Source organism: Oryctolagus cuniculus, chromosome 9, assembly GCF_051225735.1.
Source record: "Oryctolagus cuniculus isolate XC-2025 breed Fujian yellow rabbit chromosome 9, ASM5122573v1, whole genome shotgun sequence".
NCBI classification, from domain to species: Eukaryota; Metazoa; Chordata; class Mammalia; order Lagomorpha; family Leporidae; genus Oryctolagus; species Oryctolagus cuniculus.
The window spans coordinates 106,917,314-106,930,015 of NC_142875.1; the positions used below are offsets into that span (position 1 = coordinate 106,917,314).

The following is a 12,702-nucleotide window of genomic DNA, read 5'->3' on the forward strand; positions in this document are numbered from 1 at the left end:
CGCTGAGTACGCTGCTCTCCTCCAATCAGGAGCAGGATCAGCTCCTGCAGGTTATTGGTCGAACTGGAGGCAGCTGTGTAAAAGTTGTTTACTCCTCTCCCAGCGCCATATTGTGGGAGAGCAGATGCATAGAATAAGTCTTAATTCCAGTAACTTAGTCTAGTTGGAGTTGCTCCCCACACTTGTCTGGTTCCAGATCTTAGTGGGAATGCTTCCAACTTTTCCCCATTCAATTTGATGCTGGCTGTGGGTTTGTCATAAATTGCCTTGATTGTGTTGAGGGATGTTCCTTCTATACTCAGTTTGCTTAGAGTTTTCATCATGGAAGGGTGTTGTATTTTGTCAAGTGCTTTCTCTGCATCTATTGAGATAATCATATGGTTTTTGTTCTGAAGTTTGTTAATATGATGTATCACATTGATTGATTTGGAAATGTTGAACCATTCCTGCATACCAGGGATAAATCCCACTTGGTCCAGGTGATGATCTTCCTGATGTGTTGTTGGATTCTATTGGCCAGAATTTTGTTGAGGATTTTTGCATCTATGTTCATCAGTGAAATTTATCTGTACTTATCTTTCTCTGTTGTGCCTTTTTCGGGTTCAGGAATTAAGGTGATGCTGGCTTCATAGAAAGAATTTTGGAGGAGTCCCTCTCTTTCAATTGTTTTGAATAGCTTGAGAAGAATTTGAGTTAGTTCTTCTTTAAATGTCATAGAATTCAGCAGTGAAGCCATCCGGTCCTGGGCTTTTCTTTGTTGGAGGGGCTTTACTACGGATTCAATTTCCACCTTGATAATGGGTCTGTTTAGGTTTTCTATGTCTTCATGGGTCAATTTAGGTAGGTTGAATGTGTTCAGGAATCTATCCATTTCTTCTAGGTTTCCCAGTTTTTTGGCATACAGCTCTTTGTAGTAATTTCTGGTGATTCTTTTTATTTCTGTGGTTTCTATTATTACATTTCTTTTTTCATCTTTAATTTTATTGATTTTTGTCTTCTCTCTCCTTTTTTTGGTTAGTTGGGCAGGGCCAATGGTGTGTCAATTTTATTTTTTCAAAATAACCCAGTTCTTCATTTTGCTGATCTTTTGTATTTTTTTTCTTCTTCCAATTTGGTTGATTTCTTCTCTATTTTTTTTCCTCCTACTAGTTTTGGTTTTGGTTTGCTGTTGTTTATCTAGGTCCTTGAGATGCATTGATAAGTCATTTGGTGCCTTTCCAACTTCTTGATATAGGCACCTATTGCTATAAACTTTCCTAACACTGCTTTTGCTGTATCCCACAAGTTTTGATATGTTGTATTGTCATCTTCGTTTCCAGAAATTTTTGATTTCTCTAATGATTTCATTCAGGAGTATGTTGTTCAGTCTCCATGTGTTTGTATATGTTCTAGGGATTCCTGAGTTGCTGATTTCCAGCTTCATTCTACTATGGTCTCAGAAGATGCATGCTATGATTTTTGATTTTTTTGAATTTGCTGAGACTTGCTTTATGGCCTATCATATTGCCAGTTGTATAGAAAGTTCTATACACTGCTGAGAAGAATGTGTATTCTGCAACTTTAGGGTGAAAAGTTCTGTAGATATCTGTTACGTCCATTTGGTCTCCACGTACTCTATCCCCCATGGGGCTCCACACCAGATTTGCTCCAGGCTTTTCCTGCAGCTTTTTCGCCAGTGGCTTGGGCAGCTGCAGTCTGGTCTAACCTCTCTCCCCAGTGCTGGTGCAGTGGCTTTCAGCTGCTGGGGTCCTGAATCGTGAACATCTTGTGCTTCTCGTAGGTCCACTGTGTCCCTCCAGGTTGCGTACAGTTTCCTCTGCTGTTTTCTCCCTAACTCTTACCTGACTGCACTCTTTCTAATTTTTTAAAAACTATCTTCTAGACTAGATCAGCAAGCTCCCTCCTTACTCCGCCATCATCCATAACAGTTTTTGTGTGAGCTGTGCAGTAGTGACAGTTTCTATGTAGTGGACATTATAATTTCTATAGGTTGGAATTTTCAGGGCTAAGTATATATGACACCTACGTTTTGAGAAATTTTCCACTACTTGGGGAATATTTTCCCAGAGTTTGAATGGTAGCTCATCTCCTGAAATTGTATAACTATTAGATATCAGTATTTTAAATCATTGATAATATATTAACAACTTTCTTTTATAATCTATAAAAGTTAATTGATATCATCTTCATATATCCTTCATCTCTTATGATTTCTAGGCATTCATTTATGATTACATATGTTAGCCTTTTGTCATGCAGTACAAATGAAATATATTTTCTCTTTTACTGTGTTTCATCTTTTTCTGTACAGAATGTATGGACTGAAAATACAACCATGTTGTTAAAAAAGATAAAATTTATACAATCTTCATCAATCAACTTAAAACATGTTTGATTGGGTGAAAAATAAATTGACATGAATTTATGGTGCGTAGAAGGAAGAGTTTGCATTTATTTCACACATGGGAGAGCTCTTTATTTAAAGACAGTGGCTTTTTCTGCTGCAAATATATCTTCTTAAATCATTACAATCAGAAGCACTTATCCCAGTCTTATCTATATAGATACAATCGCCATTACCTTGAACACTGAACCTGGAACAAAACAAAGAGATTAGTTCCTTGCTTATTAGGCTTTATGAAAAATAACTGAGCATAGCCTCAAATACAGAATGTAGGCTTTGGTAGCCATATTTCCAAACATGGAATGTGTAAGTAGTAGAGGAAGTTTGAGGGTATGTCAGGAAGTTTTGGAAAAGGGGAATTAAAAGATAGGTTTTCTGGGTACCCCCCTCTTGCCCCCATAAATTGCAATCCATGTGTAGTTTTTACATAATATGCATTCTTATCAACTTTTTGTAGTCCCCACACACACTGCTTCTGTCCTCTTCACCAGTCCCCAAACTTTACTTTAGGACTTTGGGGTAAGAAGAGGACTCCAAAGAACTCCACTGCTTTAACAACAGAGTCTTGACCCTTAGGTTGCTCAGAATGTAGAATACATGTAGAATGTAGAATACATCAGTTTGTGAGGGGTTGGATTCTTCCCTTTATACTTTAGAATAAAAATAAATCAATTTATTTAGCTACTTAGAGATAATATAGAGGATGAATGTAACCTATATTTCATTGAATACCTTCTACACATTTCAAAATGGGTCCATCAATGCAGAAGTAGATGTTCACTTGGCCACTCTTTGCAAACATCACCATTGTGAGACTGGTATCATATGGTATACGATATGCATATGTATACATCATAAGTAATCACAAATAAAATGCCTCTAGGTATTTTATTTACTAAACTGATATTTAAAGTCATGTATAAACATATGATGAATTTCTGGTTCTGTCTTAATGTGCTTTCAGCACTGCACTTTTTGGGAAGCTTTGTAACACTGGTGTCTACTTTCCTAACTTCTAAGGTGCCTTATAATTTTCATGCTGCCCTTTCCCAGAGTATATGTGTTCAATTATTCATTCCTCATATCTATGAATAATCATTCTGAACATACTCTTTCCATACAATGACATACAATGCACATATAACCATATACACTCCCTTGCATACTTTATATCATACATAGATTACTTATAATACCCGATGCAACATAAATGCTACATAAATAGTTGCCATACTATATTGCTTAGGAAATACTAACAAAAAAAAATCTGTACATCTTCAGTACAGATGCAATTTTTCAAAGATATTTTCAATCTTCCGTCATTGGGATCCACAGATGCAGAGCCTGAGGATACAGGGTGCCGACTGGATTTGCATGCCTGAGCTCTGAGTGACAACTGGGAACTCGCCAACTGTCACGGGCTGGACTATGTCACCTCAGCTTCCTTATGATGAATGTCTCACCCCAAGAATCTCACTTGGAGTTGAGGCTTTTGAAACAGGATGACCGCGACCAAATGAGATCTTTCAGGTGGGCTTTAATCCAACGTGACTGAAGTGCTTAGAAGAAATAATTTAGACACAGACTTGAGCATGCACAGAAGGAAGACCACGCGAAGACAGAACAAGACATCCATCTTCAAGTGAGGAAGAGAGGCCTTAGAAGAAACCAGCCCTGGCAACACCTCGATCCTGGACTTTGGTCTCAGCAACTGTTTATTGAAGCTGCCCAGTCTGCACTGTGTACTACAGCAGCCCTGGAAAGCGAATTCACCACCTGTAGTCAAATAATAGCTTTGATTTCTCTATCACTTCTTTTCATGGGATTACATATAACATATACTTTGTGGTTTTTTTTTTGTTTTTTGTTTTTTTTTGACAGGCAGAGTGGACAGAGAGAGAGACAGAGAGAAAGGTCCTCCCTTTGCCGCTGGTTCACCCTCCAATGGCCGCCGCGGCCAGCGCGCTGTGGCCGGCGCACCGCGCTGATCCGATGGCAGGAGCCAGGTGCCTCTCCTGGTCTCCCATGGGGTGCAGGGCCCAAGCACTTGGGCCATCCTCCACTGTACTCCCTGGCCACAGCAGAGAGCTGGCCTGGAAGAGGGGCAACCGGGACAGAATCCGGCGCCCCGACCGGGACTAGAACCCGGTGTGCCGGCGCCGCAAGGCGGAGGATTAGCCCAGTGAGCCGGGGCGCTGGCCATATACTTTGTTTTGCTGCCAATATTTTCTTTCAAGAAAAATAAGCATTGGGTTTTGTAATTGGGAAGGTTCATTTTGGTCATTCTTTTTGTACATTTCTCGAAGTTGAAAACATAATTATCAGCTGTCTTATTCTTACTACTATGTATTTTTATACCCAATTGGATGTGACACAATGATCATGAGGGCAATTTTTCTATATTTAGAAGTTCCTGCTGCCAATGCTGCCATGTCATATACATTACGTAACATCTCAGAAAGCCACAGAAAAATGCCAGCTAGCACTCAGTACTCTTCGTAATACCTTCTGTGCCTTGAAGTGGAGGATAACTGAATGTTTCAAGAACAGAAATAGAGTCTATGGGCACAATTCGTTATTCAAACTAAGGGATTCAGAAATGTTCCAGAATTCTAAATAAAGAAAAAGTGAGGCAAGCATTTTCTTTTCCCACTTCTCTTGGGTGTGGAAAATACAGGCTTTGGATATCTCCTAAGACTCTCCCACCAACAAGCAGCTTAAAGAACAATAAATAAACAAAAGGCAAAGTCTGAGTGGAAAGAGGGGCAGGATCAGAGTGCCGCCACTTCCATTTAGGCTGAAAGGAACGTGGTGACTCGGCGTGGTGCAGTCCGACTCCGCACATGGAGGTGCGTGTTGGCATTGGATGCCGAACTCTCATGAAAGAGCATCCATTTGTCTGAGGTTCTCCTTGGCCCCTATCTGTGGAGGACCTTGAATGATGCAGAAGACAACTACGGAGATTGACACACTGAATAGTAAGTAAGTGTTAAGAAGGCTTACCAATTATTGATTGGACTTCTGTCTTCCCACTCCCAGCTGCGGTTTCCATTGTGTTTGCTCAGGTCAATCCAATATGAAAAGGGCTTCAGGAAGAGAATCATAGACTCCTTTCACAAAACACAAAGTACCGCATTGGATTTCTCCTATGTTCCCCATTTTTGCTACCTATGATGCTACTGTCCTCGCCTGAGTCTCCTATTTTCTTGACACCGTCACTGAAACTGTCCAATGATTCTGTGCTTTTCTAATTGCCACTAAGTAGTCAATTTCATCAGAGCAATGAAAATGACTCTTTTAAAACTTAGGACAAGGGACAGGCACTGTGGCACAGTTGGTTAAGCCACTGCCTGCAGCGCTGGCATCTCAAATAGGTACTGGCTCCACTTTGGATCCAGCTTTCTGCTAATGTGCCTGGGAAAGCAGCGGAGGATGGCCCAAGTGTCTGGGCCCTTACAGGGAGACCAGAAAAAAGCCCCTGGCTCCTGGCTTTGGCCTGGTCCAGCCCTGGCTGTTGTGGCCGTTTGGGGAGTGAACCAGTGGATGGAAAATCTCTCTCTCTCTCTTCTGTCTCTCCTTCTCTATCACTCTGCCTTTCAAATAAATAAATCTTAAAAAAAAAAGAGAGAACTTATGATAGAACATATCACACTTTTTCTCATAATTCTAAAATATATCAGTATTTTACTCAGAGCAAAAAATGAAAGTCTTACAACAGTCTGCAGGATTCTAGGATTCACACGCCCACTTACTTCCTTATTTTAGGCTTTGATTGGCTGTCTCTGTGCTATTCCTGGAATAGTCCAGGCATGCGCCTAAACTTGAGACCAAGGTTGCACCCTTTTCTTTTCCTGGCCCTAGATATTCCTTGGACTAACTTCCTTATCTGCTTCAAGTCTTTATTCAAATGCCATGCTCTCAATGAGCTATGACCTCATCTGCAATTTGCCTGCCTGGAGTGTCACAGCACCCCTTATTTTGTACACTTGTTGCATAAAACTTACTTCTAACACACGATTATATCACTTACATGTTTATTATGATTATTTTATTTTTTTATTGCCTGTCTCTTCGTCTGGGTTGCAAGCTCCACAAAGGCAAAGCTCTTTGTTTTGTTGACTAACGCACCCCACCCTAGGAATTCATCTGCAATGCAAAGCCACTCAAAGTTAAAGGAATCAAAATTGTAAAGAAGAAATCTAACCATTTCTTCCTGGGAGCTGATCCTGGCCAGAGATGCAGAGTAGACTTTGCAGTTTTCTTGGCTATTCATCCAAGTTGTCTCATGGTCAGATTGAAGGAAGCAATTGTTATTGACTTGGTTCCAGCCTTGTAGACAATGACTGACATTCCCTGTACACATGTTTTCTTTAATCATCTTTGTAATTCCAACTACAGTGACCACAGTGGTAAAGAAAGCAATTAAGAATGTGTAAGAGAAATGAAAAGCTTGACTTTCAGGGTGAAAGAGTTCATATATTTCAGATTGATAAAATGTATTTTACTTCCATATTCAGTTTGAATGAGTTAACCTTAAATATCAACTCAAGTGAGGTTTGAATTGAATATCAAGAGCAACTAAATATCAAGAACAGAACATGGAAGGAAAGAACACTGGAGAATGAAGACTTCTGTATCATTTAAAACAACAATAACAACCAAATAAACTTCCAGAAACTAAATATCCTCATTGTATTCCCCTCCATTTTGTCCCCCATACAACTGGAATTTCTTTATTCATCATGTTCCTTTCCTAAAGTTTACTATGCCACCTGAGACAAATTTCATGGTAAATAAACAAATTCCTCTGTATTCATAACCTCAAAGAACTGATTCCTTATTGAGTGAGCTGAGACTAAACTGCCCTTCAAAGGCAGTATTTCTCTAGAAGTTGAAGCTATTTCTTTGTCCTTAAACAAAAAACATTATAAGGAAAAAAATGCTAAAATTTTACTAGCTTTTACCATCCACTTTTGCTTCCTGACTTACTGCACTAGACAGGTAAAGTATTTGTTAAGTATAAGCAGGAGAGAAACAGGATTTAAAGCATCTCTTACTCACTGCTAAGAGAAATGACTCATTTATTAATTATAATTTATTTTATTAGTCAGATTTTTAAATGTGAGGATAAACTAGCAATGTGGTTGTATATGTATATGAGACATAGAAGGCAATGAAAAAAATCAGGTCACCAAAATTATTTGAGAGTTTCATGTTCAACATTATTTTAAAATGTCAAGTTAAAAATCAACAGTTAACATAAAAATCAAGTACTTGGCTCAATACTGGAGTCCCCAGAAAGAGTTTCTCATCCATTCACTCTTTCATTTACATATTCAACAACTACCAGGTGAATGCTTACCATAAGCTAGATAGTTTTTGTAGTTCTAGGAATATAATAGTGTATATAACATACAAAAACTCTTGCTCTTATAGAATTTACATATTTGAAATTATATGATGTCAGAAAATGGATCAAAGAGATCAGGATTATTAATAGAAAGGACTTAATTTTACTACAGCAATCAAGATAGGGTTAAATGAGAAGATGATATTTAATGAAGACTAGAAGGAGGTGGGCCAGGGAGGCACAGACGTACAGTGGAAGATCTTCCTAAGCAATGGTTAAGAGACAGTGCGAAAGACTGAGGTGAACTTGCCAGGCTTGTTCACAAAACAATTGCAGATATCCATATCGCTGGAGAAGACTGAGTGACAGGGCAAGACGCAGGAGATTGGGCCAGGGAGGTCAAGGGGTGACTGGATCCAACAGGACATTGCAGGCCACTGGCAAGGTTTTGGCTCTATTCCAAGTAAATGAAAAATCATCACAGAATTCTGAACAGATCCAATTATTTTTGAAAAAATTTGTTAAAAATAAATTCTAGAATACTGTCTAGTATGGTACCCACTAGGCACAAGTGACTCTTGGGCACTCTAAATGTGGGTAAATCCAGATGTTCTTAAAGTGGAAAGTAGCACATCGAATATGAACACGGTACAAAAAAATGAGTGGAAGGATCTAATTACCGCTTTTCACATCGTTATCTGGTGAAATGGCAGTGTAGTTGACTCTGCTGGGTTAAATAAAAATAATTAAAATTATTTTTCCTCATTTCTTTGGATTTTTGTTGTGTGACTTGTAAAAATGTCAAGCAGGCATGCACACAAATCACGTTTCGACTCACATCATATTTTCGCTGGGCAATGTTGCTCAGTGAGGTCAAGGGTGGAAGAGACATTCAAAGAGAGAGGATGAGAGTGTTGACAGTAGAGATTTTGAAGAACACTCAGGTTCTTGCTGTATTTTGAAAGCCCAGGCAGAATTTGCTGATTATAGCAGCTCCACGGAAAGGAAAAACAAAAAGTGACTATCTGGTATTTTTTAGTTTAAAACTGGAAGGAAGGATGAATATTAGTCTTTCCTGAGATGACACAGGAGGCTATGGAAAGGAGACGGATTAAGATTTCAGCTTGGATAACATTACAGGCAATCAGGTAGGCAGTTGTATGTAAAATGCTTAAATTCTGGGCAAGGAGCTGGATTGGAGATGCATATCTAGGGGGGGCTCAGTACTGATGTGATATTTAAAGTTCTAAGTCTTTGAGATAACCAACGGTATCAAGACTACATGAAGAGGGGCCTTGCTCAAGGATGGGGCCCTGGGACACAGCAAAGCTAAGAGGTCAGGGAGACAAGAACAGGTAAGGGAAATACAGAAGGAGAAGTTAGGTAGGACTCACACCACAAGAACACAGTGTTGTATGAGCCAAGAGAAGAAACTATTTTCAGAAAGAGGAAGTGTCAGAGGCTGGGGACAAGTCTAACAAGATGAAGACCGAGAATAGACCACTGAGTTTTGCACTATGGAAGTTCCTGGTGAACCTGAAAGGCCAGTTTGGTAGGAAAAGCTGCAACATTAACAGAAAATGGGAAGATAGAGATAAGAAACAACTAGTACAGGTAGTTTTTTTTTTTAAGGAGGTTGTTGTACCAAGGAGGAAAAAAATATTGGTAGCAAAAGGAGGAGTGGGGTTGAATGAGTTTTTCATTTGTTTCCAAGGTTCGGGGTATAGATATAGTCATGTTGTATTGCTGACAGAGGTATTTCAACGAGGCAGAGAGAAAATAGAATGACTAAATTAACACTACCAATAAAGTGAGAGGATACAGGCTCTGTGTACATCCTAAACACTCTATTGATAGTGTGAGAAATTAGAGTCTGTGGGTAGCGATGGAGATAAGTGAGTAGGAGTGGTGATGAGAGTATGTGACGTTTCCTATTAATAATGACAATTAGAACAAATAGGAAGCCAGGTGTAAAATACTCACTTAGGGGTGTAAGGAAATTAGTGAATTTGGGAAATGTTGACACGACCGCCAGCCCCCTGCATCTTTTTCACTCTCTCACAATTATACCTGGTGTGCTTCTCTGACATGCGTGGTCCTTTCTGGGGCTCTTGGATAAATATCTACTTGACCTGAAATAATACTTCCCCTTCAGGAAGCATAACTTGACTACTAGATTGAACACAGGCCTACAATTTAGCAATTATTTTATTATGTTACATCCCTGCTTGTTTCTTCAGTTAAGGATAATTTTTCAGGTAAGAACTTCTGTTTTTCATTTTTGTATCAAGAGCACCTTGCACAATGCCTGAAGCTCAAAAGCCTGAGCAGACTGATCCTTCCAGGAGGGAAAAGCTGGTGCTTAAGTTTGCAATAGATGCTCTGGTTGGGTAACACTTTCTGACTTCCACTGTTTCGATTCAGGAAAAGTTAGACTAGCTGTTTCTATCAAATCGGATCATCAATAATACAAGTCATAATTTGTAGCAGAAATTGTTCACTTACATTTCTTAGGAAATCTTAAAATCCCCCAAAGAAGAAAGGCAAATCCTCCACATACCAAACTTGAGATGATTATCACTCTCTTTGTTACTAGAAACAAGCAAAACAATTTATTGTTTCTATGCTAAAGACAGAAAAAGCAAAACCCCCAAGTAATGTTTCTTTTCTCTGTCCTCTCCGTGTTCTGTTGCTCACTGGGTAATTATCAACATATTAGGAAAATGAGGAAGGGTACTCAGATCTTACTTTCCAGCAAGTGCAGCCTCAAAGGGGCTTTGGCTCCATTTTCCTGTGTCACTTTTTCATTCTTCTGCCCTGCTTCCAAAGAGAAAATAGTTTCCTACTGGAGTCTTTTAATGAAATGCAGCCTTTCTAAGTGTGGGAAATGTGGTGGAGACTGGTGGGTTCACTTCTTTTGGGGTGGTGGTGTCTTTTTTTAATTTTTAATGAATGAAAATGGCTTTCACTTAGGGCCCTTGTTGTGGGTAATGGCCTCAGCCCCGCCCCTCCCTCTGAAGGCTGCAGGTGCAACCTGGGCTTAGAAAAGGAAGCTCCCGTGCCCGAGGCCGGCTCTGGTCGTCCCCCTTACCTAACCTTTTGTTCCTTGGCTCCTCAATCTCTATATCCTCCTTGTTCTCATCCCCTTCTTCCTCCATCTGCGACCCTGCCGGAGGCGGCTTTTCCCGTGATCACAGAGGCCGGAATAATCCTGGGGATAAATCGAGAGTTTGCAATTTCTTTCTGGGGACTGCGGACCTCAGGAATGTGGTGCCGCAGCGAGACTGAACGGCAAACAGCGCTGCAGACTGGACTTCCGGCCAGAGAGACCCGGGGCATCGTCTGCTCTGTCCTCCGAGCTCTGTAGGAAGCGGGGGCAGTAACGGCAGCGGGCAGCCACCAACGGTACCCCTGCCCCCGAAGCAACGGCTCAGCCGCCTGGGGTTGGTGGAGCGCCGGGTTCTGATTGCACCTCTCCTCCCGCCTGCTCACTGGCCGAAGCGGAGGAGGGGTTTGTCCCCATACCTTCCATTTCCCGCTTCTTTATGTGGTCTCCCTGAAATCTGGAATCCAGATTACATAACACGGGCTTTGTACTGTTCAGTGGATGCATTCTCCTACATCCCAAGATGCACCTTTTTCCTTTTTATTTTTTAATATATATATTTTTTGTTCTTTTTAACCTCTGAGTTCTAAGTTTACCAGTGAATTGCATAGTGAAATCTGGACACATAAAGCAACTGTTTTCTACACGTTTCCATAGCTACTCACTGATTTGTTTCAAGGTTAGAGTCTTATTCACTTTGGACAGTAGTGTTGCACAATAAAAATGTCTACGCTAGCTGACATCATGCCAAGATATTGTAATAATCAATGGGGGATGACTACGACCTTGTCTAAAAATGATCAGAGTTGGTGAACTCAAAAGGCTTCCATAGCCTTGGCAACTCATGACAAGAGCCTAGGGTGATTACTGATGCCATAAACAAGAGTGTCAATTTGCTAAGTCAACAACAGGAGTCACTGTGCATTTACTCCTCATGTAGGATCTCTGTCCTTAATGTGCTGTACATTGTGATTCAATGCTATAACTAGTACTCAGACAGTATTTTTCACTTTGTGTTTCTATGTGGGTGCAAACTGTTGAAATCTTTACTTAATATATGCTAAACTGATATTCTGTATATAAAGAAAATTGAAAATGAATCTTGATGTGAATGGAAGGGGAGAGGGAGCGGGAAAGGGGAGGGTTGCAGGTGGGAGGGAAGTTATGGGGGGGGAAGCCTTTGTAATCCATAAGCTGTACTTTGGAAATTTATATTCATTAAATAAAAATTTAAAAAAAGAAAAAAAAATCAATGGGGGAAAACTGTATTTTTTCTGCCAAAACATTCAAGACTCTCTTACTGTTGCTTATTGATGTGTAGGGGAATTTAACTCCCCTTTGGGCTTGTCTGAGGTTTCATTCCAAATGAATGAAATATTTTACAAGGCGATTGGACATTGAACTCCAATATTGAAGAAGGATCCTAATTTTACTTACAGAGTGTTTGGCCTTGAACTTCCCCAGTCCTGTGCAAAAAACAAGTTTTGTATACACTCTCCATATATTTTTCTAACAGTTTCTAATGTAAATTTTTGTAACTTTTAATAAATATAAATTTCCAAAGTACAGCTTATGGATTACAAAGGCTTCCCCCCCCCCATAACTTCCCTCCCACCTGCAACCCTCCCATCTCCCGCTCCCTCTCCCATTCCATTCACATCAAGATTCATTTTCAATTATATTTATATACAGAAGATCAATTTAGTATATATTAAGTAAAGATTTCAACAGTTTGCACCCACACAGAAACACAAAGTGTAAAGTATTATTTGAGTACTAGTTATAGCATTAATTTATATTGTACAACACATTACGGGCAGAGATCCTACGTGGGGAGTAAGT

At 39.9% G+C, this 12,702-nt stretch overlaps 1 protein-coding gene across 5 annotated transcripts; it reads right to left on the minus strand.

Annotated features, from left to right (window-relative positions):
• Positions 1-1,082: 1,082 nt before the first annotated feature.
• On the minus strand, positions 1,083-11,265 carry LOC103348993 (C-type lectin domain family 2 member F). 5 transcript variants are annotated; one of them, XM_070048445.2, is made up of 6 exons: positions 10,846-11,261; positions 10,503-10,571; positions 10,260-10,346; positions 6,609-6,796; positions 5,408-5,490; positions 2,258-2,594 (listed from the first exon to the last, which is right to left on the minus strand). In XM_070048445.2, exons 1-6 carry the CDS (start codon positions 10,910-10,912, stop codon positions 2,480-2,482), a joined length of 609 nt encoding a protein of 202 aa, XP_069904546.1. In that variant the 5' UTR covers positions 10,913-11,261; the 3' UTR covers positions 2,258-2,479. The 5 variants fall into 5 exon arrangements, with proteins under 5 accessions (XP_089159982.1, XP_069904546.1, XP_069904545.1 ...); XM_070048444.2 differs by having other exon boundaries at positions 5,408-5,514; XM_089303856.1 differs by lacking the exon at positions 10,260-10,346 and having other exon boundaries at positions 1,083-2,594; positions 5,408-5,514; positions 10,846-11,265.
• Between the last annotated feature and the right edge of the window lie 1,437 nt (positions 11,266-12,702).

Excerpts from the sequence above, each read along its gene's own strand:
- LOC103348993 (XM_070048444.2), bottom strand. The coding sequence starts at position 10,912 with ATGGAGGAAGAAGGGGATGAGAACAAGGAGGATATAGAGATTGAGGAG. Across the intron at positions 10,572-10,845 it reads GCCAAGGAACAAAAGGTTAG|GGCAGAAGAATGAAAAAGTG; the intron begins GTAAGGGGGACG and ends CTTTGGAAGCAG. Across the intron at positions 6,797-10,259 it reads TTTAAGATTTCCTAAGAAAT|TTGGAATTACAAAGATGATT; the intron begins GTAAGTGAACAA and ends TGGTCACTGTAG.